The sequence below is a fragment of the Lagopus muta genome, chromosome 5 (genome assembly GCF_023343835.1).
Source record: "Lagopus muta isolate bLagMut1 chromosome 5, bLagMut1 primary, whole genome shotgun sequence".
Taxonomy (NCBI): domain Eukaryota; kingdom Metazoa; phylum Chordata; class Aves; order Galliformes; family Phasianidae; genus Lagopus; species Lagopus muta.
Window position 1 is genome coordinate 14,044,136 of NC_064437.1, and position 27,709 is coordinate 14,071,844.

Genomic DNA, 27,709 nt, shown 5'->3' on the forward strand with positions numbered 1-27,709 from the left:
CTTTTCTTCAGGCTAACCTGTTGACCTTGGTTATCTTAGTAGTGGAAACGTAAAGAAATATATTTCATTTCTCACTGGTTAGAAGCCTTGTTAAATTTGTGTTAGTGGTCACAAATGCTGCTTTAGTTAAGGTATTCTGTGTACAAGTGCAACTGAAATGTGTTGTTCAATACCTTTCTTAGCAACAAAGCTGAATGGCCTACTTCAGCATCAGGAATCCATTTCAAAAAATAACTGAGATAGCTAGGATCTCCTTGGGCCAGCCTGCATTCACTCAGTGCCACTGTTCCTATTTAAATCAACAAATGTGAGATATTCTGACTGCTTTTGTAGCTTCTGTTCTATCTAAGCTTACTATGCAAGTAATTTCAGGCTGTATTTCCTTCTATCTGTCCTTTATGACAACAGATAAGGGGAAAAAAACTAAATATTTTCCAGCTACCCTCTGCTTAGACTTCTTATGAGAGTGCACTTGGGAGACCTGCTGTTCTGAACCAGACTAACTGGTGACTGGTGTAACATGTAACTGGTAGGGCTGTCTGTTCTTTGTCTCCTTGGTTTTCTCATCCCTTGGGCTAGTCTTCCTAGAAATGACAGCGAATTAGGTTCAAGATAATTGAGCTGGACCTTAACAGTTAAAAGCTCAAGGAGAAAAATAGAAATTCAGGAGATGGTGTTTTCTTTAGCTGCTTTTGTTACAAATATTCTGTAAAAACTCTACAACTTAGCATCTGATGGATCCTTCTCAGGTATACTTGACAAATTTCCAAGTCTGCTTCCTTTGTCAGTTTGTCAAAGCATCTGTAGAAAATAAAATGTTGTGCTTTGTCCAAAATTTCCTTACAACTACTGGAAGAACAATCAAATGATGCTTGTTGCTACACATGCACTCCTGAAGTTAGATAAAGCCTGTTTGTCTTAATGGACAGAAAGAGGAGTTCTGATTAATCTAAAAATCCAGCCTCCCTGCTATTGAAGCACAGTGATGGCAAAGGTTTTGCTGTTGTTTTTGGTCTGATCTTCCTGGCTGAAGAGAAAGAACAGAACATTTACTTGGCTTCAAGTGAAGGAAAAGGTTGCATTTTCAAAAGGGGCTCAGGCTTCTGAACCCTAACATTTTTGTGAGGTTTGCTATTCTTTTTTTATTTCTGTGTGATGAAACAGTAAAACAAAGATTGAGTTGAATACTGCTTTGCTTTCCATTGTTTTAATTGTGGAAGTTTCTTAGAACTGAAGCCAGTCTGTCTGCTGCTCAGGTTTGCGTTGCAGGAACCTATGATGAAGCTGCAGAAAGCAGGTGCCCAGGAAACCCTTTCAAGTAGTTTGCATGCTAAGCTTCAAATTCATCTATATAACCATATCTGTGTACAAAATGGAACGTAGAACATGTTTTTACTTCTTTAAACAATGCGATGTCCCTTAACATAGTTACCTTACTTCCTTCTAAAAAGATGGGGGTGGTAGATGGGCACTTCATATTTCGACTTACGCATGCATGCTTATTCTTCTCTTATTCTTCCTTTCATTAATTCTCTCAAGATTTGGCACAATGAGAGCATTATGTAAGACTAAATCATTCTCACATAATTCTCAGTAAATGCCTTTCATGAAGTACTGGCTGCCTATCATGACTATAAGTAAAAATGAATCACTTCCTTTTTAAATGGAAGCATTAAACCTAACATTTTATGTAGTTAATTGCCACAAGCCAAAATAACCTTTTGAGCTCTCTGAATTTTCACAGCTGCTAACTGGAGGAAACAACCCACACTGATAAAACAGAAACTTAAGAATTTCTAAGAAATTATTCCTCACTCCAGCTTCCTCTTTTAGCATGAAGCCCAGCCCATTTTTGCTAGAATATTAGCACTTCTCTGTAGAGGGAAACCTGAGTATCATCTAAAGGACAGAATTACGAAGAATACAGCAAGGACAGTATGAATGTAAAGATGACTTTTCAAAAGCACAGAGAGCAGTTAACAGCTCAAGATATGTAAGTGACTACGCTGTTGCTAGAAGCTAGCAGACTGAGTAGGTGCAAGGCTGCACAGTTCAGTAACAGAGCTCTCTCTGTATTTTCCAATAGACGGGAAAATTCAGGGCTGTATGCTGTGCATGCTTCTAAGTTAAGAGAGTAAATCTGCATTACAAGGCAAGGTTAATATGTGAAACAAGAATCAGCAAAAAGAGAATAGGATCAAAATTGAGAGATCCCCTATTGGAAATATGGGAGAGACAGTGCAGGGAAAGGTAAGAGGCTATGGAAACAGCTGGGGCTGCAGGCATGAAACCCAGGTATGCTGGAGGAGAATTTTTTTGGTCTGCTACATTCTTCCACTGTAGGGTGCTTATTGTCTGCTGTAAGAGTGAGGTCCTTGCTTCAAGCAAGACATGCAAGAGCAGGAGTGAAGGGCCTGGTGCTGGAAGAAGCTTGTGTGCAAACAGCGGGCTGGCAGCAGGAAGACATGGAAAGAAAGAAGAGGGTGGGTGAAAATCAGAAACTCACTGGGCAGTCCTGTAAGGGGGAGGAGACAGGGAATACTGAGAGAGAAGCAGAGAGAAATATTTGCTAAATATCAAGTGAAGTGAACAGTCCTTTTGGTGAGTGGTAGAGAGGATCTGGCAAGGATACAGCTAAAATATTCTGTAGAAAATAGAATAGAAAAAAAAAAATCATCAATGCAGGAACAAAAATCCATTTTTGGCAAATGTAGGAACAAGTGTGGGGTATAGTCAATATTTTAAAAGACCAGTGGATGGCAGCATATTTTTGCTTCGGTTGTCATGCCATATGTTCTGGTTGCAGCTCGTATGCTGACTTGAGCATCACATGTCAGACACAACACGGATTTATTCCTGGGACAAGTTAGTACCAGCTGCAAAGATTTGTGCTTTTTTTTGTGTGTGTGGAGTTTGCATTTGGTTTGGCAGAGACAGCAGTAACCACTCTTGCATCTGTCCCACGCTGAATCATTTGGGAGATGGGCAGTGTGTTTCACTCCTATCCTTACAATGGATAGAAGTGGAGCAAAAAAGAAAGAGGATAAGATAATATCATGACTAAGCAGTGCTGACCTTCTAAAAGTTTATAGGAATGTTTCAGAGAACAAAAACTCAGAAAACCAGGCCTACAGAATCACCCTAAGAGCATCTAATTCTATTGATTTAGTATGAGTTTGGTCTCTAGATAATTATTCTGGATCTGCTATGAAGCTGATCATTTCTTCCACAAGTTTTGGGGTGTAAACTGTAAAGAAATTAAATCTCTTGAGATATAAAGTTAAATATGAAGAATAAAATTGGGCACCAATTCAGGCTATAGTGTAACACTCATTCATCCAAAAACTGGTGAGCATGAAGTAGTTAAAGCAAAGATGTATTTTTGGTAATTAAACTTTAAATTAAAAAAAAAAAAGCATTCTTCTTGCTTGTGGTATTTATTCACTCAAAGTGGAGGGGAAAAAACTGACAAGTTTCAAGCGATTTGTCTGTCTGTATTTTCCTATGCCCGTAAATTTCAAATGAGAAAGAAAAACATATATTTTAAAAGAACAGTTTATAATTTATTTGAGAGAATTCCAATAAATCTGTGAAAATTACAGGTTTTGAAAAACTTTTCCTTCTATTTCATGTTCTCTGAAGCAAAACACTTGATGCAAAGCACACCTGACATCTGACTGGCACATACCTCAGAGGTTTTCTGTGCAGTCTTCATTAAAGTGTGCTTACCAAATGTTTTGCAGCACCAGAACATGAGTTCCTCCATTGGCTTCAAAACCTGTGAACTACCTACTCATGGTAAACAACGGTTCTAGAAAAGAGACATTGCAAATACAAAAAAAGAAGAGGGTATTAGCAGTCAAGGTTCTTTGGAAGATGTTAACATTGCTTTTGGTTGTGAAATGTTTATAAAGAGCAGCACACAAGAACATGGTAACCATTCCAATTATCTCAAGCTCTTAAAGGGTGTTTGTTTAAAAAAAAAAAAAAGTCCAATTGTAACAAAATGATATTTGCACAACGATGTTGGAAACAAAGCATTTTGTTAGTGATAGATGCACGAAGAACTGAAAGCTCTTTTGTTTATCAATTTGTCAGATGTGTTCTGAAGCTTCCCCTTCCAATTACAAGCCGTTTAGTGCAGCACAACAGGTGTTTAAAAATTAACATAAAACTGGAATGTTTTTTCAATTGTGGCACATTTCATCTGAGAAGATTACCATGAAAAGACCTGAAAAGGGAACACAAAAGCAATGACTTATAGACGCTCTAATTTTTCACTTAGGAACTCTTCCACGCTGTCAGTATTCCACTTGAGGATGCTCAGCTCTTCTGCAATGTTCCCACTGTCGTCCAGCAGCTTCAGTACAGGGTCAGAACCACGCACATACTGCAGAAAGAAACAAGCCAGTTCCCTGGGGCTAGAAAATGCAATCTCCATTTCAAGCCCCTTCCCAATTTATTTGAGAATTATTACATATTTTATACATTATACATATTTTATACATATATAATTATTACATATATTATACATCAGTTAAATATGTCAAATCAAGAAGAGTAATAAGCTCAAAGATTAACACCATGAAGTATGAATACTTAAAACCAGAGTGCTAAATGAAATTGGAGTATTTGAGAAAATGTAGGCAAGATAACTTATGCTATGAAACTTATGCCATCTAAGCTTAGGAAAAATCAAAAGAACCCATACTTAAGGTTGGTTGTTCCTGATAATGCTTACTTAATGCTGTAAGTATTTCAGTGTGTTCTGTATTTACAAACGTTATTGATAGAATGTCTACCAACAATATATGTTCTACTGTTCTTGAAGAAAATGTTATATAAATCAGATAAAGCTTACGAGATCCTTTTGCTTGTTCTCTCCTATGTTACTGTTGCCTCCTCTGTCCAAACTTAAAGGAGTAGATGCAAAGGAAGAGCAAGGAAGAGGGGAGACATCTGGGTTAAAGCTGTAGTGATAGAGATGCTGCAGGCTGTACATCCCCTGGCAGCACTGGATACAGTGCATTGGCAGGGAGAGAGAGCCATTGGGCTTGCATGGAAAGAAGGTATTCTGCTTTAACTGTTGTAAACTCCTCAAGTTTGATTTTTGAGTCGAGCACATGAGTGATCCTTCTCATATAGTCAATGGCCTTTTTTTTTAAATTTAAGAATTGTCTGGTCAAACAGTGCAAAAGTATAGTATCAATTTTTGGTGTAATTACTTTCTTGCCTTCTACTGTGCTCTATTTGTGCACACTATGTTTTGCAGGTAGTGCTGGTAATAATGCATTATAATAATGCAAATAAGAGCTTTTAGCAGTACTGTAAGGATGTAGCCATGTAAGGTTACAGAAAAATTTTACTAGGGATATTTACTTTACCCTATTACAGAGCTAACTTAGTTTGCTTCAGTTAATGAAGGTAGCAGCATCTCTAATTGGTTTTCCCAAAGTCTTGTAAAATAAATACCAGATTCATTTGTACATTTTTTTCCCCAGTAAGATTTTATACCAATTGTAGTATAGACTGCTTTAATGTTTAGTACAGCTACAAAGTTTAAATAAATATGAAACATGCAGATATACAAGAGAGAATGCTTTTGAAAGAGGACACATATGAATACATGAGGCAGACAGAGGAAACCTGCTTTAGATGGAATCTGCTGCTGAGAAGACAAATGGCTTATTTCAGCCGTGCATGGCTATGAAGTGACTCCAGATGGTGCCATTTGGTGAACAGAGATGAGAGCACAAAGATGTGAGAATCGAGATGTATATCTGTGAAGTACACTGAATTTGAAAGCAAAGAATTGCTTGTGCTTAAGGCAGCGTGGCTTATGCAGCTTTGCCTATACGCAAGTCATAGGAAACACCATTCAGTGTATGCAGTTCTTTAAAGCTGGATGTTTGAAGGCTAACAGAATGAAAACAGACTGAGGAAGATCTGAGAGGAAGCAGAAATATCCAAGAATTTCTGAATGTATGGAAATGGCAGCTGCATTAGAAAATGAAGAACAGATTGAGAGTGACAGAAGAAGCTCAAGTAAACACAAGATATCCATGGAATCAGGTCAGAATGCAAGCATTCCTCACATTCTTTAAACATCTGCTTTCACTTAAGGGTTTCAGTATACTTTTTATTGGATTTAAACAAAATAACAAACAACTCCTTGGGCTCCAATGACAACAAAGATCCAGTACCACTGCTTAGCAATAACCCAATTAGCAATAGCTGCAGAAACTTGGAAAGATTTATATTGGCAATGAAAGTACATCTTCTCCTGAAGGATTATTTCATCAGCAAATAAGGATGCTCCACAAAAGGGATGTTTCCACCAGGTTTAATTCTTCTTAATATATGCTTCCCCCGACCCCAAGAAAACACAAAAACCCTTTGGTTATTACTTACCTTGATTTGCAGTCCCCTGAATAGCTTAGGCTTATCACTCCTGACAAAAGCTACAATATGGAGAAAAAAAAAGAGATTAAAACTTTTTCCATGGAAAAAGGCTTTAGAAATTAATGGCAGAATTCTCAATATCTTCACAAAAGCATTAGTACTAAACAGCATGCCTAAGGAAAACTATTTTTACCAGTGTTCCAAACAAGCTTGGATTTTCCTTGCGTGGTAGTGCAACTGTGTGAGTCAGTTCATCTGCATGGACAACTGACAGTCCTCAGCAGAGCCACGCGTACACGGCTGTGTATGCAGATGTGAAGGAAGCTGTTAGGGCAGTAAAACTCTGGCTGGAGATGAGCTCTGTGTGGGAGGATACATGTGAAACAAACGCCCTCGGTGCACTGCACAGAAGTGGCAGCTGTGTTGGTGAAAGGGCACTGAGGAAACTGTGGGTACAGCTTTGCACTTCTTGCACACAAGACAAACAGTCTTACAGAGCTCTACAAGGTTATGTGCTGAAAACCAGCATAGAAACAAGAAGAGGAAACAAGAAAAGAAACTGCTATCTCCTCTTTTCTTGAAACTCCTAAAGGTAAGCAGTCAGCTACTACGGGCTCTGTGACCTGCCATGCAGCTCCACAGAGAGATCAGCTGCTAATGGACAGATTCTTCACCTGACCTGTTGGTCACACAAACATGAGTGCTAACAGCCACACAGACCCAGTATCCCTACAGCACTACATCCCTGTGTTAATGTGAACATTAACAAGAATACTGACATCATGCCTTGTCCTGAAATGGACAAAATGTGAGCACAATCCACTACTTCCAAACACTTTAGCTTAATGAATATATGAGTTGCAAAAGTATTTTAAATTTATTTAGAAAATAGCTTAGTCTTCATTTCCCATTACACTCAGGTTACACTAAAGGCTGAATTTAGTATCTATAGTGACATTAAGTGGATTCAGGCAGCTCTTGTGGTATGCCAGCAGTCTCCCCAAGGATGAACACTGTCAGCATGGACTGACTCTCAAGGAGGTGCTGGCTGCATGTTAAAGCTGCCTTTTCAAGGTTAGACAACAATGCATCTCTTGCGAATTTCAGTGCATCCAGCTGGTGCATGAAGATGAGCAGCAACCTCAGGACTAATGCTTCATGTGGCTCACATAATGCAGTGCTTTCCTCAATAATTGTAAAGATGTCCTCTGGCATCTTTATACCTTTCTCCCTATTACTGAAGACAGTTACCCTAACATTTCCTCAGTACTATACACAGAGCGACATTTATTTTCTCCAGTCTTCTACTGTGCTCCTGGTACAGAACAAAATCAAATAATCTGGCTGTGTGCAGCATAAACAACTTCAGAACAAAATGGCATAGTAAGCTGCTGGACAGACTGCTACCTGAAGAAGAAGAAAGCTTGCTTCTCTTCTTTCTGGAGAACTTTAATGTCACATTGCAAGCTCTACTCACAGAACAATTTCAAACAGCACTAAACCACCAGTACTTGCTCACACACTGGAGTTCAGCTCTGATATAAATTCACACCAAGGCCATTTTCAGATACTGTTTTCCTATGCTCTCATGAACTGTTAGTTGTCTGGGCTCTGCTAGCAAGATACAAAAAGTGGTGATGTTTCTTAAGTACACAACAAACTGAACTATTACATGGGGATTTTTCCCTGCAAACTGAAAAATTTGTAGCTGAAATCCCTGTGTAGGACTTAATATAAAAAGGAGGTTTTAGGAAACAGTATATGGAGTCAATTTAATTGCAAAACTTAGAGTAGCAGTAAGATGGCACAGTAAAATGGAGTCTCAAACAGATCTGGACTGTGGAACTCAACTCTTTAAGAACAGCCTTTAGCCTCAGGCTGCAGCACTTTCAGCCTTCAGCAGGTTCACACCTGGCTGAGTGACAGATAAAAGCTCACTTGGACATGAGTGGCTGCTCACTGGCTGCAATGTTGCAGCAAACAAGCTCATAAAATGTGGACAGAATTATGTGAAAGAAGAAAGTATTCTCTAGGTTGTGTTACATTTTGTCACTTTAAAAGTAGCTATTATGCCTTTGTATCAATGTCAAATGTCTAAACCTTCTGAAAGCTGAAACACTACAGACCTTTCTTTCCTGAAATTTTAGACAGCTGGAACAAAATCATTTTTTGTTAGTGGCGTATTTATTTCTAATGCTCATCATAGTGACTTTCTGTATTGGTCACCTGAACTTCTATGATGCAACTAAGAATAACATAATATATATAACTTCTACATTCTCAATTTTGGAAGCTAAATTAAAAAATAATATATTGAGATGTGTTAAAAATACAGATTATCCCATCAAACCCACACTTTTCACAGAATCAGGCTCTAAGTTGTAAACATGGTCTTGGAACAGAAATGATGGGGTTTCAGAAATGAGATGCAGCTTGGGCACAAGTTTTGTGACGTGCAGCTGCCAGCTGACCCTGAGGTACGGCACACACAGTCCCCCTTCTGCACAGCCCCAACTCTTGCTAAGGCTATTTGCACATATTTAACCACTGTTTAATAGTCTGATGCTTAATACTAAAATTTTGTATACCTTGCAATTTTCCTCTGCCCATAGCAGCTTCAGAAATTACATACTGAAGAGAAAAAATATTTAATACAGTCATTCATGGGTGAGTGAGAAAGGCATTTTCCACTTTGATTTCTGCAGGATGAACTCTGAGCTTGGTGCCATGACACTATTTTTGGTGAATTAAACACCAGACTAGAAGTCAGAGCTGTTCTACTGCCTGCCTTGTGACTGTCCTGTCACATAATGTTAAGAAAATCACTTCACCTCATGCTGTTACAAAACACAAGCAATACCAAAGCATATGCCTTCTGTTTGAAGGCAACCCTGAGGTGAGGCTGCACAGCAGACCTGACTGCCATTCCGATCAACTACAGCAAAAGGTCAGATTGTGGAGCAGAAGACAGCCTACTGGCTTCTCGGAGGCAATCTGCTGAATGCACGAAAGGGAGAAAAGGATCAGATGCATACAGACATTACAAAGCCTACTGAGTGCCAAGCTGTTACTCAAAGACAGGTCACACCTAGCATCAAACAGTGCTTTAAAGGACCTAGGAGCAGCCTCTGCCTACATACACACAGAAACCTACTGCTACCGTCCTTCTGTTTTGACAGAGCTTTAAAATGAATCCGTTGGAAGTAAGACCTAGAATCCTAAACAGAGATTGCTAAAGAACTGAAGACTCACTCACATCCAAACTGCAAGTCTACGTATTTGCTGGCAGACATTTGTGCTATTCTCTCTGAAGCAGAACATAGTGGAGGAAATCCTTCTGACCCCAAATGGGCATGCCTTCACATTGCATCACAGTAAGCTGCAGATCAGTATGTTTGGCATAAGTCCTTTGTAAAAAGAATTGACTAACTACTTTTAAGATGTTAAGGGCACAATCCAGATTACCAAGGATATCTACATTCAGAAATACTTGTTTTATTTAGTTTCCTGCTTTAGGAGAAAAGATCTCCTGCTTGATCTGGAACTGGAAAAATACAAAATATTAAGCTAATCTGTTAATACTTGAATGAGAGTCAATATATGCAGCAGTGGAATCTCAAACATCTTCAAACAATTATGCACACAGACAAGTATTTTCAACCTTGTCCATCTCCACACACTTCACAAGGAATATAACAGCCTCAGATCAGAGAGGCCTGGAAGAAATGAAAAAAAACCTAATGCCCCATTATATCAGTTCCAGATTTCATTCCAGAAAAACACAACAGTCCTAACTAGCTATTATCTTCAGCATCACGTCAGCAACAAATTGTTACTGCACATTTTTTCCTCTTGGTAAGCTATAGCAGTTTGTCTAGCAGGAATCTGATGTGAGTAAGTATCTCCCAGTAATGCAAAAGTCCACTTGTTCAAACTTTCAATCCTTGTTCTACTTAAACTGTGCTTTCTGTTTTGATTTCCTCCACTGCTCACCACTGTAACACTATGAGCACCTTTCTAACAATGTATGCCTATATGGATTCATCCAAGTTTTGAAACTCTATATGCTCTTCTTGGTTGCTATTTTTCTAGTCTCCAGAACCTTTAAACTGCTAAACTCTTAACACCGCATACAGATAACCAACTTTGCATACAGCTCAAGTACACTAAAGATGCTGACCACACACTAAAAAGCAGCAGCATACTTTTTTGATGAAGGTGACCATCCCTCCTACCCATAATTGTTACACCAAAGAGGTCTGTCATTTGATCAGGGCAAAAAACTGTCAGTGCTCCAAGAGCAACATCAGAAGGGAACACTTCCATCACTAAGGAGAAATGCTGCAAACTGAGTATCAAGAGTGATCTGCTCCTAGAAAAACATTTCAAGTCTTTCTGTGATGCACTGAAATGGGTCACGTATTAAAATACTAGCAATAGGAAGCACAAAAGACTTAACATTTTATCGAATCATGATCCTGCATTGTACTTTGTGCAACTCTGAGTGCAGAACATACACCTGATTCTTACAATTCAGAAGTCAGAAACACTAAATGTATACCAGAAGTGTTACAGAGAATAACTGATCTCTTATTATCACACACGGGGTGTGTAACATGAGAGCAGTAAAGACAGAGATGTGCCTCAGTCTGAAGGATTTATTTAGTTTGCATGTTTGTATATAATCTATTTACAAAGGATTATGATGGAATGATGGATGTTTCTCATTAGAATATCCTACAGTGCTTAGCAAGAATTTTACTGACTTCTGTGCAAAAATCTAAGATTTAATATTGTCCTAATTTTCAAATTTCTGTCACCAGTACTTAAGAACTACAGATAAAGATAGCCAGGAAATAAGTGATCTTTCCTAGAAGTACAGCCCACTAACAAACTACATTCTACTATCTGTAAGAATCCCCTCACAGCTGCAGAACTTGAGCATTACAGCAGAGTGCTTACTGTCTCCCTGAAGCCAGAGGATCTAATGCAATTGCATGTTGTGTGAGTTCAAGGATGAAGGACTTTCTGTAACATCTGCTGGAAGCACATTCATTGTGTAACTACAAGTCGCACAGCGAAAGGTCAGAATTATTCTCCTGATGAACAAAAAGAATGCCAAGTTGTGAAAGAAACATTCAGGGAAAAAAGCCAGCCTAATTCAGTTCTGCTAAACACAGTGAAAAGAACATAGGAGTGCAGACATTGTGATCTTGTATCTCATCATGAACAGAGCAGGGCTGCCACTGAAGAGTCAACTTCAAACAAAAATATTAGATTAGTTGCCAACCTACCCAATTTTTGTTTTCTACCTCAGAGCCTTAGTTTTATGTCAGTCAAAAACTAATTGTGCCAGCTGGTATAAGAAGATCTTGCTTCATCTAACAATTCTGTCACTTATACTTTCAGTGTCCCACTTGATAGAATGATAAATACTTAAAAGCTGTTTTATAAGGAGCAATTTCAAAACATACGTGTTAAAGGAATTATTTTTACAGCATAGCATTTATAAAGCAGCATTTTCTTATGGGAAACAGCAGGAAACAATATCTCAGCACTGAACATACTACAGAGGTTTACAGGAATATAAGGTGTTACCTGACTTATCATGGGAAGCTTTAGTTGAGAAAGATAACAGGTATCCTTGGCCACACTCACAAAAGCATTCAGCAGGCTGTGATGGTATTACAAAGAATAATGCTACCCAAAAGATTACATTCTACTGCTTTTTAAAATCTTCCCATTATGCTTTTAAATTTTATCTTCTCTTCCAACCTGTTGCAATAAGCCTAGCAGCAAATGTGATCGTGAGACTCAGACTGGGTAGCAGCAGAAACTGGTGAGCAAAAAAAAAAAAGTCCGTTCATCCCTTCTTTCTTTTCACCATCCCAAAGAGAAAAACTGCTTTAGATAAACAAGGATGGAAAGGCAAATTGTTAGCATTCGTAAGTTTGTCCTTTGTACCGAAAGCTTTTGGGGGATGTATTACAGTGCATATAGAGCAGTTGGGAATATTTTTAAGTTTGCTGAGTTTGAATGGACATGGGGATCACATGGTTGCCACTACCAATACAACTTTCCTCAGAACCCTAAGTTGCACAAGCAATATAATTAGTTCTTATTTTGGTATTTTAAACAGCAGGAAATAATCTTTCCTCCAGCCTTGTGGTCAATTAATGGAAGTGTGTGCAGGTAAAAGTGGGAGGAGGGGAGTCCAAAACAGCATAACTGCAGCCTGGTTTTAAATCCTTATATTTCTTGTTCTTTGGAGCACCTTCAATTAAGATGAATTAAGACTAATACTGGCCACGTTAGATGGGAGATGCACTTTTTGTGCGTTTCTATTTCTAAAGCTGAATTAGTCCTTTTCTATGTCCAAGTGATGTTAAACACAGTATGAGGAACTTCACTACTGAAAAAGAGCCTGCAATCTCATTGTATGGTAACTGCTGAGTTGCAGCTGAACCACTGATTGATCACCTGGGGAAAAGACCAGTCAGCCCTGGAGCACAGGTGAAGGCAATCCAGCTGTGTGACTGGAAGGGGGGGAGCCTGGATGCACTCTCTTAGACACCATTTAAGGGCTGACTGCCACTGGGGAAGGTTGGAGTTTTTCCTCTGTGGAGTCCTTCCTGTAAGCTGAGATCTTCAGAGGTGGGTGAGCACCTTTCCTTTTGTAATGCTCAATCTTTCCAATTGTAATATCATTCTACCTGTGCCAGTCTTTCTAATTATAACACTCAAAAGTTCTATCCATAAAAAATTCCATGTTGAAATTTCTCACAGACGTTTTTCCCACAGCTTTCTCCCACCATACCCTGATGATGCTCATTTTCCTTCTACTCTATTTTGTTCACTTTAGCTGACTGTCAAAACAATTAAACTGCAGCATCTGTGGAAGGAAAGCAGTTCCATAAGCACACTATATAATTTCATCTATCAATTACTGGTCTCAGGTCAGTGCTATTTTTCTGATAGATGAAACTTAGGACTACTTGTAATAGCACTTAAAAGCACATTTTGCTGCAACAGTATTCTGTATTCTAAAGAACAGTAGTGGGTTTACTTACCCTGGACTTGAGGGAACCTTCCCAATTTTCATCCACATACCTCTAGGACAGCTCCTGCATAAAGCTGCAACGACATACAGAAGCTGTTATTAAAAGTATAAACTACTTGTTTGCTTATGGCATGTAATCTATTGATCTGAGCATCAATATCAATTCATTAGATTTGATACTGAAATATTTCATCTATTTGTCTCTGAGAACAAAGTGAGGTTGAGCTAACCTCAATGCCTGCATTTAGACATCAGTCATCTTAGTCACCTATGCAAGGTAGCCAGATTCACTGCCCTTAAAACAAAGTGTAAGTTTATTTCAGTTCTATAAAAGGTAGCATCTCAGTAAAGATATATATGTTGCTCTTGCATAAGGTCACATTTTTAAACTTCATCTGGGAACGTGCACCTGGCTCTGAAGTACGGTGAATCTTAAATACAAGGGTAGCAGCAGATTGTTCCTGCTACCAAAATAGAGCTTCCTACTGTAAAGCTTGGCATTTTCATCTCAGAAATAGCTGTCAATGCTGTTTACCAAATCACATCCTTCTAGCTGTGGAACTCCTACTTAGAGAGAAGATGACAGAAAAAGCTTCAGTTAAACAGTCTCACTTCAATTCTATAAACAGTGAATACTTCTACTCCTGTTTTCTGATAGCAGTGTTTTCATAACAAATGTGAAAGTCCAGACAGAAAAACATAACAGTGCTGACATGAAGTAAAATTAATGTTTGACTTAACTTGTGGAGACGTGTAATTAAAAATATGCTTTCACTTTGAAATTTAATAAGTGCTAACCCTCAAAAAAGGAGCGAAAACCAGACACAACATGACAGAAAGCTCCAAGTGAGACAACTTTATTAAAACTTCATCCCCATCCACACCAGCAGTCTGGGTGGCAGGGGAATGCATCTGCAGTTCAGAATATGACTCTTCTGATTTTTGCTTCAATTCAGTACTGGTGTAAATGCTGTGGATCAGAACACATAAAATACTCCATACTCATCTGCAAGGAAATTACAGCTTCTTGCCTGACCTGAACAAATCAGTAATCATTACTTCCACAGGAAATGGAACTAAAAATACTACACTGGAATATGTATGTAGAAGAGCCTTTCAGAAACTTGCTTAACTATGTGCAAGATTTTCAACTAAACATTAGATTTAAGACTAAAACACACTTTGAATGTTAAAACCCTGAGCTATGAAATAATACTTGAGATCAAAAATACAGTTAAGCTTTTTTTTTTATTCCCCAAATTAAAATATTAAAAAGACACAGAGATATATATATATATATATATAAATCTCAGATACTAGCTTGCATAATTAAATTTCTCTGGATTGAAATCATTAAAGTTTTAAGATGAAGGAGTTACATACACTGAATAGTGAGATTTTTAAACTTAATGTGTGCCTCCATTTATTATCCTTTTAAAAGCATTCCAACAACCATTACATCGGCAACCCTGCATTCAGATGTTACTTTGTGTGCTTGTTCATGCACCTTCTCCTGGTTCTATATGCTGACAATTACTTGCATTTTTCGTCAAGAATTAGTATAAAGAAATAGAGGGGTAATAGCCTTTTTCCATCTGTTCACCAATTCTGTTCTTTATGGGCACAAAGAAGTAAGCACAGCAAATTTAGGACAATGGTAACATGAACATTTTTCAGTTCTCTTTACTGCAAGTAATTCTTCCAGTTTATTTTCTTCCTTTTAAGTAAGGATTCCTATGGAAGCAAGATCACTGTGAAGATCTGAAATGTAAGACATTACGTGATTACAGAATACTCCTGCTTCGTAACTCCTAGACAGAAATGAAGTTTTAGCAAAGAAAAAAGCGCAATGACTGGTGCTTAAAAATATTTTGAGCTTCTATCCCTGCTGTAACTGAAGCCCAACTGTGCTACTTCAAAAAAAAAAAAAAAAAAAAGTTCAGATTCATGCTGGGACAAGCAGCTGCTCTCTAGATAGCTAGACAAAAAAAATCAATTGACTTCATTTGTAACTCGAACAAAGGTGTCTTTTGCAAGAAAGGCAGGTTTATTTGCATCACTTTGGCCACAAGAGAATAGTTGTGAACATCTTCTGCCCCTACCATTCCATCATGTCCAGAGCAGATTGCTCTGAACTTTGATTGCTTCCTCATGAAGGCATAGACTGTGTTCAAATATGACTAAGAATGACGTGTATCATTCAGAATGGACGCATACAAACATGACGAGTCAGTTCATCGCACAATGCTTAACTTACGAGCTAATTCACTTCATAATGCTTCGCTTGTTTTAGCGTTCATGAAAGTGAGCATAGTGCTGCAAGCAATGAAATAAAGGCTCTAAACTGTTACTGGTGTCCATTTAGTTAGGATTTCCAGGCTGACTCACGTCTACATCTATATAAATAACTGCTTTTTAAAAACCTGCTACTATATGCTTTCTAAGGCTCTTGTGACAAAGACTGCACTTTTTCCTTGTCCTTTGCAAAGCTACGACATGGGTTAAGTCTCGTTCATTCATCATCATCATATGCTGCTACATCAACAGTGACAAAAAGGAAAGTTATTTTACAATACATTAAATTATTCCCCATTTTTATCACACGGGTTTCCTCTAACTACTGACTAAGCCTGACCCTGCACATGTTATACGGTGACACTCAACTTGGATTTGTATGCATTTACAATCAGCTAAAATTTACAGTACCATCATGTTTTAAAACATGCAATGTGCTGGGTTGTTAATATAAAGGCACACATGAGTGAAGAGCTGCCTCACAGAATCTTGATATTGCAGGAATACTATATTTAATATTCTTGAACTGTCAAAACTATCAATTTTTTCTTTTTTTAATAGAAAACTTGATTCATTGAAATAAAGAAATACACAACAACATATAAAATGTTTTATTTTCTGTGAGGGAGAGAACTGAAAACTTTACTCTTTCCCTAAGGACCAAAGATGGACAAGAATCTGTGGGTTAGGAGAGCAGCAGTGAGAAAACCTCACTGTCAGGAACAGAATGAACTGATGTTCTGAAATGCAGAGAGCCAGCAAAACCATTGCTACCACACAGATCATTCTGAAATGAAGTCACTGGTAAATTTAGCTACAAAGAAACTCTTCTCTTTCACATTTTGTGAAGGGAGATGTCCAACTGTAAGAGTCTGGAAACAAAGAATCAAATAGCCAAAAAAATAGCGTTATTTGAATTAGTGTATTTCCAGCAGAATCTAAGCACTCATTTATTTGCAAGGAAAGCAATTCAAACTGGAATTCCAAAGGAAAACAAACAAACAAAACAAAAAAACAACCATGGGATCGTGGGTGTTTGAACACTGATAAGTTGCTGAGAAAGACTGCAGAATCTTTATCCTTGGACATCTTCAGAATTTAACCAGAAAAGGCTCTGAACTCCGCTTTGGGTTGGAAATTCTTCTGTTATGTACACACATATCAGAGCTGTGTGTTATCATTCCAATCTCCAGAACTGGAGATTGGAGAATTAGGAAACGTATTACCTAAGGCTGTGTGAGTGTTGGTACCAACCCAGCTCCTTGTTGCTGTATCGCGTCATCATTCTTGTGCTTTCAAACCAAGGATCTGAAACTCCCCAGACAACAATTCTTCCCAGTGGATCAGGTTTTGGCTCTGCTCTTTGCAATGGCTTGGGGCAAGGACAAGTGAACAGGAAATGTGACACAGGGGTGTGCAGGAGAAAACGTAGAAGTTGGGCACCTAGCAGTTAGGTAACTTTGGACCTCTGTGGGAGCAGAAAGGCAAAGTGGAATAGAGGATAAGCATGGCAGAGAAAAGGCTCCTGTGTACAAGCTCGTACTTGAACCAAGCGAGCAATTGTACACAAGCTAAAAATTAGATAGAAAGTCAACAGATTTCAAGCTCTGGTTTTGAAATATGCTGTCTGATTAATTCTGCTATCTAGCCATCTATTTGCCTCCAGAAGTATAATCTCTAAATACCTTTCTTCTCTGGAATCTCTGCTTTCATTAGGGCAGAAAGAATCTTTGGAGATAGAAAACACTAAGAATGGAACTCATCAACTATTTACTTGACATTGTGCATTTAATTAATTTGGAAACTGTACTTTTTGAAGTTGTTCCAACAAACGTAGGGTCAATCATTTTATCCTGATGTATACTCAAATGAAGGAGGTCAAACTTAATTAATTAAACATTCCACTTGCCAGCACAGATGAACATACACAATTTTAACTCACATTTAACAAATCCACATTTATTGTTTTTCTAAAATTCTTTCTCACTTCAGAATAGAAAGAAGTCTCCCACAGTTGAGGCTCATCCTGCTACAGACAGATCAATGCCTTTTATCTTAGCTTGTCTGAAGAGATGAACCTTCAGTGACTTTGACCCAAACAAAAAATAAGTTTTTCTATCTTAGGCACAATAACCCATCTTAAATTTCAGTGATATTTTAGCGATGTATATTGTTACATCTAGTACAAGTTGGGCAAAAAATACTATTGATTCTCGTTATCTTAGCAATGTAGAGGCCAGACTGTCCAAAAAATTATTAAATCATGCTTTGACAGTTTATTATATTTTGACAATTTGAATACATGCACAAAAAGGATAAAAAAGTCTAAATTTCAGACCCCTTTGCTGAAATCTGTACAGGGGCAATTACCCATCTCTGAGGAACTTTGAAAGAATGCATATGGACTCTTTGTATCAATACGTTTACCTTGTTTTACAGAAGGCTTATACACTAGAAACAACACTGCACGTAGGTAGTAGACACATAAGATGTTACCCATAAGAGTTTGCCATATATGCCATACATTTTAATACCTCAAATTTCCAGGTCAAGTTTTGCTTACAGCAGATGTTATCTAATTCAGCATTAACAATTAGAAATACTTGACAATAGACATTTTAAATGCTGTAGAACAACACATCTTTGTGTGCAAAATATATTTCAAAGCTCCATTTAGAAATATTTGTGAGGGCTGTTGCAATACCACACAGCACAACTATGATGATTAATGGATGGCCGACTTCATCACACAGTTAATTCCTAACATTGATTGGAATTTTGACACACATACATTGCTGAGATAAGTCTAAGATTATAATATACAATTAATGGAATATGCTTATAGCTATGCTTGAAATGATCACATGGCATAAGTGAAAGCTGCAGATGGAGTGCAGCTATTTTCGGCTACTGCGAAATATGGACAATCTCTCCTGCTACTACAATTTCACGCACAGTTAGCTTCACCTCCATTTCATCCTTCTACGTTTTACACACCAGCAGTACTCTGCGTCTGACAGACTGAGGCTTAAAACTTGCAGCTGTCTAAAGCAGTACAGTTTAAGCTAGCTTCTGAATGAGTCTGCAGCTGGATACAAAATCTTTTGTACAGGAGAAATAACCAAAAGAATTTCTTTTCATTTTACCTACAGTAAAATTATGATGTAATGAAAATATTTCATTGGACAGATGGCAGCAGAAGAGTGAGACACATACTGGGCGACCAGAGCACCTCACAGCTATTTTCCACCACGTCAATTCACAGAATATTGGATCAATAACAAGATGAGAATTAATAAATATCTTTCAAGCATATGGAAGAACTGAGTTCCACAAATGTACACATATGGGCTTGCACTGATGTTACTCAGCACAAAGTATTTTTAGGACTGGGCATATTTCACAGATCGTTTTCAAAAACTGTTAATGATACAAAAAAATCCCAGATTTCTAACCCTCCCCACATACTTTTAAGGAGAATTAACTGTAAATCCTGAAGTCTGTGCTGGAATTCTAACAGCACGCATGGTGTCTGTAACATGGATAGCTAGCGTGTTGCCTTGCGATAGCAAAACCTACTCACGTGATAAAAAAGCTAGGCTGCATACTGCAGGCATGCTTAAAAAAAAAAAAGGAGAGAAAGATTAAAGACTCCTCTCTTCTGTGGATGTTCAATTGTTTAAGTGATTGCACTACAAAACCCTGAGCACCAGCACTCTGGAACTTGGCAACAGATGAGGCTGCTGACCAGCAAGTCAGGTATCTTACATGTAGATGCAGGTTCTTAGAGTGAGATTAAAAAATTCATTCAAGCAAAAGAATAAGGAAGAACACTTTTAAGATTTTAAAAATCTGTTCACTCCCAACTATCAAACAGTCAGTAGAACAAAGATTTAAGAGTAAAATCATAAGCCCAGTTACAGATGCCTATTATAAGTGGCATTATGTTAGACCACGAGTCAATTCAAAATGTGATGACTCTGAATACAATTTGTTAAGATATTAACATTCATGCTAAAAACTCCCAGCACTAATTTTCTGCTGGCTAGTCTGCAGGGGGATTCACTTGGCACAAATTTCAGAAATTCAGCAAATATGAACAACAGATTTCCAAACAGCGGCTGTGCGTGAGCATAGTAATATCAGAAATCCCACACTCTGAAACAGCATTCAAAAGAATATTAGGAATGATGCTGTAATTTAGCACTCAACCATATAATCATGATGGTAGAACAATCCAATATGTCTATTCAGCAGCAGATGACTCATGTTTGCTACAAAACCCTAGCAAAAAGTGAAACCAAGCAACCTAATGCAAACAGATGAGAAAAAAAACAAACTTCTATTAAACAATCTCCAGGTTCCTATGCACATACAATAAATTCTGGCTCACAGCGAAGGAATATGTCGAACAACCTTGAGACTCCTTCCAGCTCTGTGCTTTCTGTTCTATGCTGAGCGTGACTAAAATGGAAAAGACTGCATATATTTTTAATGTAAAGCCCTAATCACAAAATGGCACCTGCTCAGTCTTACACAAAAAGCGCGATCACCTACAAGGTGAAATCTAGGCCTGATTCAGGATAATCAGAAAAAATATCTATTGATTTAAATTCTGTTCTTGTTTGATCCAAATTTATTAGTGCAAAAATGTTTATGACACAACGTGACACTTATGAGTAAATTACAAAAAAATTAAGACAGATTTCTTCCCACTCATCTGGTTTAAAACCCACCTTTCTGGTTTCCAGCTGAGCTTCTTCTTGGCAGCACTGCCTACAGAATGGATCCAACTGATTCAGATTGAACTGTCCAAGAAGGTTGCAAGAGCTGCAGAGCAAATTACTGGAGAAGCCAAGTTCCCTGCAAGCTTCTGATGACAGCTGTGCCCCATATACGTTTATCTGTAAATCAATACAATATTACACTTTAGTATTAAATCAGTTGTTTTAATAAGAAAGCTTTTAGATGCTTTGACCATCAGAATTACATATTTTGCAAACATTTTACTGTAACACTTAACTGTCTGCTCATGAGTGCAAACCATGACCTTATTTTGAGAAGTAGTCTTAAAGCTAATAGTAAATTCTAGACATCATTCACAACATGTATGTTTTAAGGTATCAGGTATTCATATACACTTCTACCACTCCAGTGTCTCTCTAGTGTCTGCTCCAAAGATAGCACAACAAAAAGCAGCTGTAATGAATCAGCTGCAGCTCTCATGAGACAATTCCAATAAACATCCTGATAGTAGCAGACTTGGAAAATAAGTCTTACACCTGAGCTTGGGAATGATTAATTGGATCAAACTGCTGAACAGTGTATACAAGAAGGATTGTGATTTCATTTCTTTTTTGCTTTGGAAAAATCACATGCTAGTGCAAGTGTAGATAAAAGCCCTGCAGCTGCTTAACATCAGCAGCTCAGTTGGCTCCTGGGCAGAACATCTATTCCGCTTTTAGTGAGCTGATAACACAGTGTTGCCATCCCTGCACTGAAATGATATCATCTGTTCTTTGTTCTTTTCTGCTTTCACCTTCTCACTGCCCTGCAGAAGGACTGATCAGTCCCTCCCTTATACAGCTTGCAGTCTTTCCTTCCAGGTGCACACGGGGAAAGCGAGGGAGGACATAACAAAAGGAGATCCTTTCCCCAGGTGCTTCTCAGATGGGGTGAAAAGATCTTGGTCAAAAAGTAGAAAACAACCAAACAAAAAAAAGAACAAAAGGTAAGAGAGCAAACTCCAATAAAAGGGCCTGCAGCACCTCTGCGTTCAGAGAAGCCCCATCTGAACACCAGCACGCTGCAGCGGTGACAGCAGAGCAATCAACGCATTGTTCTGGGCCAGCAGACGGTAACAGCAGAACCACGTTTCTCATTCACTTAAGACCATCTCTTCTTGGTATTTCTCCTCCAGTTTTAGTGTCCCGATTATTGCGCTACCCCATAATAACGCTAACTAACAGAAGCGCTAACGTTTGGGCGAGACCCGCCGGCCCCGCGCGAGGTCGCATCCCGTCACAAGCCGAGCCGCACCTCAGCTCTGCGTTCTCCCGCACGGCGCTGCTCGCGCGCCCGTCGCACGACCGCTTTGCGTTCACGTTAACACACTTAACACACAAAAGCAATCGCAGCACCGTTACAAACCGCCTCAGGAAGGACCGAACAGTGACAAAACTTCGGAACGGGTTTTCGGCCCGCTTCCGGCTTTCGCCGCCCGCAGTCGGTTGCCGGGATCTCGCCCGCCGCCCTGGGGCACGCACCTCAGGGCAGCCCGCAAACCTCTGTTCCCGTGGAGCGCAGGAGCCCCGCGCGGCGCCCCGGGGCCGGGCAGGGCCGCTCCCCTTCCCTCCGCGGGACGCATTTCCCTCCCGCCCGGCCCGATCCCCGCTCCTCGCACGGAAGCGCCGCTGCGCTCAGCCCCGACCCCGCTCACCGCGGGCAGCCCCAGCAGCAGGCACAGCCAGCAGCGCCCCAGGGCCGCCAACTCGGCGGCCGCCGCCATCTTGGAACCGAACTGCCGGCAGTGCGGCGGGCGGGCCGAGCGGGGACCTCGGGCGCTATGGTGCCCTGCTCTGCCTGGGGCGGGGCGGCGGGCCGGATCGCAGGCGGCCAGAGAGAACGGCCAGCGCGGGACGTCTGCGGGGAGTCCGCAGCGACGCCCACTTTAGCCTGCTCAGTACTGTGCTCTACGGCCAGGCTAGTGGAGGAGATTCTTCCCGGCCCCAATCCGGCACTCACAACGCGGTCCCGAAGCAGGACCCTCCCCCGCTCTGGAGACCCGCAGCCAACAGGCACGCAGGCCCCCAGCACCGGCGATTGACAGCCCCGCCGAGCAATGACGGTGCGCTTCTCCCTAGCGCCGCGGCGCGGGCGCCGAATGCGAGCCGGGTGGGCGGGCGGGACTTCGGGAGGCACCGCCCCACGGCGGCGGGCCGCAAGGGGGCGGGGCGGCGGCCGGCCCGACACGAGCGCGAAGGGGGAGGGTCGGCGCTGAGCGGGCGGGGCGTCGGTAGAGCGCGGCCAATCCGGAGGCGGGAGGGGCGGGGCGGAGGAGGCTCCGCCCGATGGCGGGCGGGGGGGCGGGCGCGCGGCCGGGCGTTCGGTTGCTGAGCAGCGCGCGCAGGCGGGGGAGGGGCGCGTTAGTGGCGGCCGTGCGGCGCTCGGGGCCGGGCCGGGGCGATGTGAGCGGGCCCTGCGCGCGCCTCCCCTCGCTCGCGCCGTCGGAGCGGCGGCTGCCGCGGCTCCCGCCCGCCCGCCCGGCCGGGCACCGCGTTATGTCGTGATCCCGGGCGGGCGGCGCCGCCGGGGCTGCCGATGGGGCTGCTCAGGATCATGCTGCCGCCCAAGTTGCAGCTGCTGGCCGTGCTGGTGTTCGGGGTGGCCGTGCTCTTTCTGGAGAACCAGATCCAGAAGCTGGAGGAGTCCCGCGGCAAGCTGGGTGCGTGAGCGAGCGGCGGCGGGCCTGGGCCGGGCGGCGGGGAGGGCCGGAGCGGAGCCCCGGTGGCCGCTTCCCGCAGAGGGCCCGGCCCGGCGGGCGGGGGGCGCTCCGCCGCTGTGCCCCTGCGCCGGGGCCGCGCCGCGCGGCGCCGAGCGGAACGCGGCCGTGTGCGGTACGGCGCCGTCCTGGCGGCGGGGAGCTGCCCCGGGGCGCCGCCTCGGGCCGCGGCTTCGGGAGCTGAGGTTAAACGTCGGGCTCGGGAACTCCGGCGTGAGATTCGTTCTTCCGTTTCTGCTGGAAAGTCCTGTAGGGTGACAGCCGCGCTTGGTTATCGGTGCCGCAGAACTTGTGCGCGATGCACGGTGCTGGCGGATCTCGAGGCGTGAAGCACGTACCCGCGCAGCCGGCTCTGTGCACCGGAGCTCAGCGTGGGGTGGGAGGCCCGGTGCGCCGGGACTGTGTGATAGGCTCTGCTGGGGTGCTGTCCCACGTTGTTTGGCTTTATAACGCGCTTAGACCGCGAACGCTTCAACTTTGTAGGAATCAAAGCACCCTTATAACGCTGAACTCGAGTTCTAACTCTGAGCGGGCTGTGAGCACCACGAGAAGGTTCCCCCCGAGCTCCTGGCACGGCTCCTGAGCTGGGCTGGCTGAGCGCTCTGGGACCTCGCGGCTCTGCACTCCTCTCCCATCCACCTGGAATTGGCTGTGTGAGGCTGGAGCTCTGCGAGCAGCATCTCTCAGCTCTTCAAGTTACAGGACGGTTGTGCTCTGAGTATTTTTCAGTTGAAATGTGTTGTGATTATCGTCAGAGTATAATCACAATAGCTGTAAACAAAATTTTGAGGAGGAGAATGAGAGAAATGCGAACTTAATTCTGAGTACATGTTGGTGCTCATGGTACAGAAGTATTTTGTATACACTTGCTTTAGGCAAGTTGGTTGGGGCCAGCGGCTTTGGTTCCTCCATTACTGGCACGGTTATCCTAGGGAAATCCAGCTCCTGGCATTGGGAGGGTTGGCATAACGCAAAGTGAGAACAGAGTTTTGCTGGAGAGACTTCCTTTTCCTCCACAATAGGTACGCAGTAGGTATGAGTAAGTTAAGTATTTGGAGGATTTAAATATGCAGCTCATGCTGCATTAGGAAAACCATCTAATTATTGTGTTCTGCTGATTTTGTTTGCTGATTTTATAAGGAGAGGGGACGACTATTTTAAACTTTACAGAAGGTATGATGGGAAGATTTTCTTACCGGGGTTCTCTAAAACCTGCCTAAGGAGGGGAAAAGGAGCTGTTTCTGCAACAGTTTTGAGTTCAGGTTCTGTTGTTTAACTTGAGTGTATTCAGACAGCGGGAAGCTCTTCAACAAAGAATGTCTCCTTTTTCCATATTTTGCATATATATTTTAAGACTGGTGAATGTTAATGTTTCATTGCAGAAATCACTGGTCAGTGATGGTATTACTACAGACCTGTAATATGGAAAAAGATTTTTTCTGTGTTGAACTAATGAGCTGGCCTAATGCACTTCCATCATTCTTCCTGCCCCCTCAGAGTGGCTCTGTGTGTGAACTGATGCTGGGGTGTGGTGGTAATGGAGCAGATTTGGTTGTGTGTCAGCGGGCTCCTGGTGTTGGGAGTGCTATGGCATGTGATGTGGTTTGGGTGCTGGGTGCTTTTCGTTGTTTGTGTGAATACATCAGATGATGAGCTGTCATCCTGGAAATTGTGAGGATTAGCCTATGGCTAGGAAAGGGGAATGAATTCAGATCTGATAACAAATAGAATGATTCTGCAATTTTATCAGCAGGTCTAATAGTTTTTGGTCAGACTTTCTGAATTTCGTTCAGTTTATTCACAAATGGGCAACTGCTGCTTCTGTACCAAACAGTTGGCACGAGGCTCAATTTCTGTTCAACATTTTTAAGCATCTTACCTGTGATGTGAATGTAGTGTGTTTCTGGAGGAAGAAAGAGAGGGAACCTCTGTGTTCCTCCAAGTGTGATTCCCTTACATAAGTAAAATTTCACCATTGGAAATTTTTAATTTGTGAAGTTTATAGAAGTAGAAGCACATGACCATCATAAATGTTTATGTTGCATCTTTCTCTCTGATAAATTGGAATTGTAATATTGTTTAAAAATGTATGTGGAAAGCCGTGGTTTTCTTTATCGTGTGAAAGATAACTCTAATTGAAAAATAAAGGAAATATTTGTTGTAATCTTTGCTGCTGCTGGATTTGTTAAGCTTTTTTCAGATGGTCTGTGGGGGTGAGATCACAAACAGGGCCTGTCACAGTCCTATCTCAAGTACTTTTGGGTGAGCTATTCATCATTTGTATTATTTTCCAGTTTGCACATCACAGGCAGCTAAATCGGCAGCATGGGCAGGCTGTGGCCAGTCAGGACTTCAGTGTTGAAGCACAGGTCAACTCTGCAGTGGGAGCACTTCTACAAAGTGCCAAACTTGAGGCTCATTATGTATTATTTCAGTGTGTGAAAGGCCAAGGTTCTTTTCCTAAACCAAGGAAAATAAACACAATTAATGATTAAATGTTTGCCAAGTTGCAAAGTTTCACTTTTTTTTTTTCTTTCATCAGTTGATTCTGCTGGAATAATCCTGTTCTATGCACCGTGCAGATACATAGCAAACCTCTGCAGTTGAATGTTTTAACTTACAAAGCTTTCTTGAAATGTGTGTGTTTACTTTTTTGGGATGTTAAACTAATTTATTTATTTTGCTTTCATTTGGAAAAAAAGCCCAACTGTCACTAGTTTTGCCAGTCGTGTGTGTTTGGAAACTCACCTGGAAAGTTTCTTAAATTGTCCCTTATAATATAGCATGCATGCTTCTTTACTCTATTATTTATGCTTGGATCCCGTTTATAAACAGTTTGATTGTTGGCAGCTCTGGCTGCGCACAGCTGTGCAAAAGGTTTACCAGCATTTCTTTGAAATACGACTCTGTTGCCCAATAGTTACTATTTTCTTTGTAGCAGCCTGAGGCACTCTTCAGAAACTCTTTTCTCATATGCTATGTTTCCAGAAATAGCAGCTTTAATGCTGCTTTCTCACTGTACCTACAGCCAGTGAAAGGCTCTCACACTTGGCCTTGCTGGTGCCCTCGTGCTTTTTCATTTAGTCTCCTTTCTGTTCCCCTTCACCCCCCCCCCCCCCCCCCCCCCTTATCCCAGACACTTTGGAGCAGATTTGAAACTGCTTCCATGCTACACTTGTACTTCCCTTTGTGCGTGTAGTAGAGCAGTTGTATAAATCTTATTCTGTTTGTAATTTTATAGTTATTATTTTCTTGGGAATGGATATTGCAAATGCTGCTCTTCCTTTATTTCTCAGAAGTCCGTACTGTCTGAATTCCAACTGCTACATAATGGCACATGTTCTCAAGCACATCCCAAGAACATTCAGCCTCGCTAACAGGCTTGATCTCACCCTTTCTGCTGGCACTCCAATTTCTCTGTTTTCAGCAGTGAAGATAAAACAGGTGCTGCTGTTCTCTGCTTTTTTCCCTTTCTCCTCTTCTATAGAACTGTGTGTGAGAAACTTCAGTATTGTTGCTTGTAGTTTGCAGCCTCATACTGTTAGTGGAAAAAGATACAGTGATGTGGTGAGCACTCTGCCTTCGCTTGTAATAACCCTTCACAGCAGCAACTGCTACCTGGCAAGGGGATATTTTTGTTAAAGATGTTTTGAGGGCAGTTCTGAGAAACCAGATAGAGCATACAGCTCTTGTCTCCCCTGCCATGTACTGCAGGGGATGGGGTAATCTCTGGAGAAGGCACTGCCACTCTAGTTTCTCCATTGGAAGAGGCCAGGCTTGAATCATTACATGCCTACATACGTTGCTTTTTAATGTATGAAGTTGTAGGAGAGCAAAAAGAGCTGAAATACCATCTTCGACAGAAACCCTGAGAAAGAGCCGTGGCTGCGTAGGATAGGAAAGCCTTCTTGGACTGCCATGAAATGAATGCAGGTAGCAAATTCTTTGTGAGTTAGTGCAGTGTCACAGACTGGGTAATGGTAGCTATGCAGTAGGGAATTAGTTCAAGGCTATGAAACTCAATAGTACATCTGTAAAGGACTTTGCCCTGTGCTTGCATAGGTTTGTTTTCTACAGAAGAAGGAAGATTGGGTTGTTTCAGTAATGCAATACATACCAGTTACAGTGATGTGCTTGGTGCTGAAAAGGTGGTAACAGCTACTGGAAATCAGAAAGTCATTTAAAATTATTTACTCTGTTATAAAGTAACTAAATCCATGCTATTATGGTATAGTGCTGTTAATATTCCTTCTATTTTTCTACCTCTGAGGGTGGAGGAAGTAGCCAGGATTTTTGTGTAATTGAGTGAGTGGAAGGAGGTGACCATCAAAGAAACTGGTTTAAGATAAAGCAAAACCTAAAGAAAACCACAGACCCCCAGATCCTCCACTAAGATTAACCGACTGATCATGCATTTATGTAATGTAAATGTGTTGCATATGCTTGCTTGT

The 27,709-nt window shown here is 41.2% G+C and overlaps 2 protein-coding genes across 2 annotated transcripts in view; one reads left to right on the forward strand and one right to left on the reverse strand.

Moving 5' to 3' along the window:
* Nucleotides 1-3,541: 3,541 nt before the first annotated feature.
* SELENOF (selenoprotein F) lies at nt 3,542-22,493 on the reverse strand. The gene is made up of 5 exons (XM_048945771.1): nt 22,197-22,493; nt 20,494-20,661; nt 13,473-13,536; nt 6,412-6,461; nt 3,542-4,390 (listed from the first exon to the last, which is right to left on the reverse strand). Exons 1-5 carry the CDS (start codon nt 22,263-22,265, stop codon nt 4,259-4,261), a joined length of 483 nt encoding a protein of 160 aa, XP_048801728.1. The 5' UTR covers nt 22,266-22,493; the 3' UTR covers nt 3,542-4,258.
* A 510-nt stretch (nt 22,494-23,003) lies between these two features.
* The window catches only part of HS2ST1 (heparan sulfate 2-O-sulfotransferase 1), a 71,450-nt gene continuing 66,744 nt past the window's right edge, over nt 23,004-27,709 (forward strand). Inside the window, exon 1 of the mRNA XM_048944723.1 lies at nt 23,004-23,201. Coding sequence (XP_048800680.1) covers nt 23,078-23,201 — 124 coding nt within the window. The 5' untranslated portion in view covers nt 23,004-23,077. The remainder of the gene's footprint in view (nt 23,202-27,709) is intronic.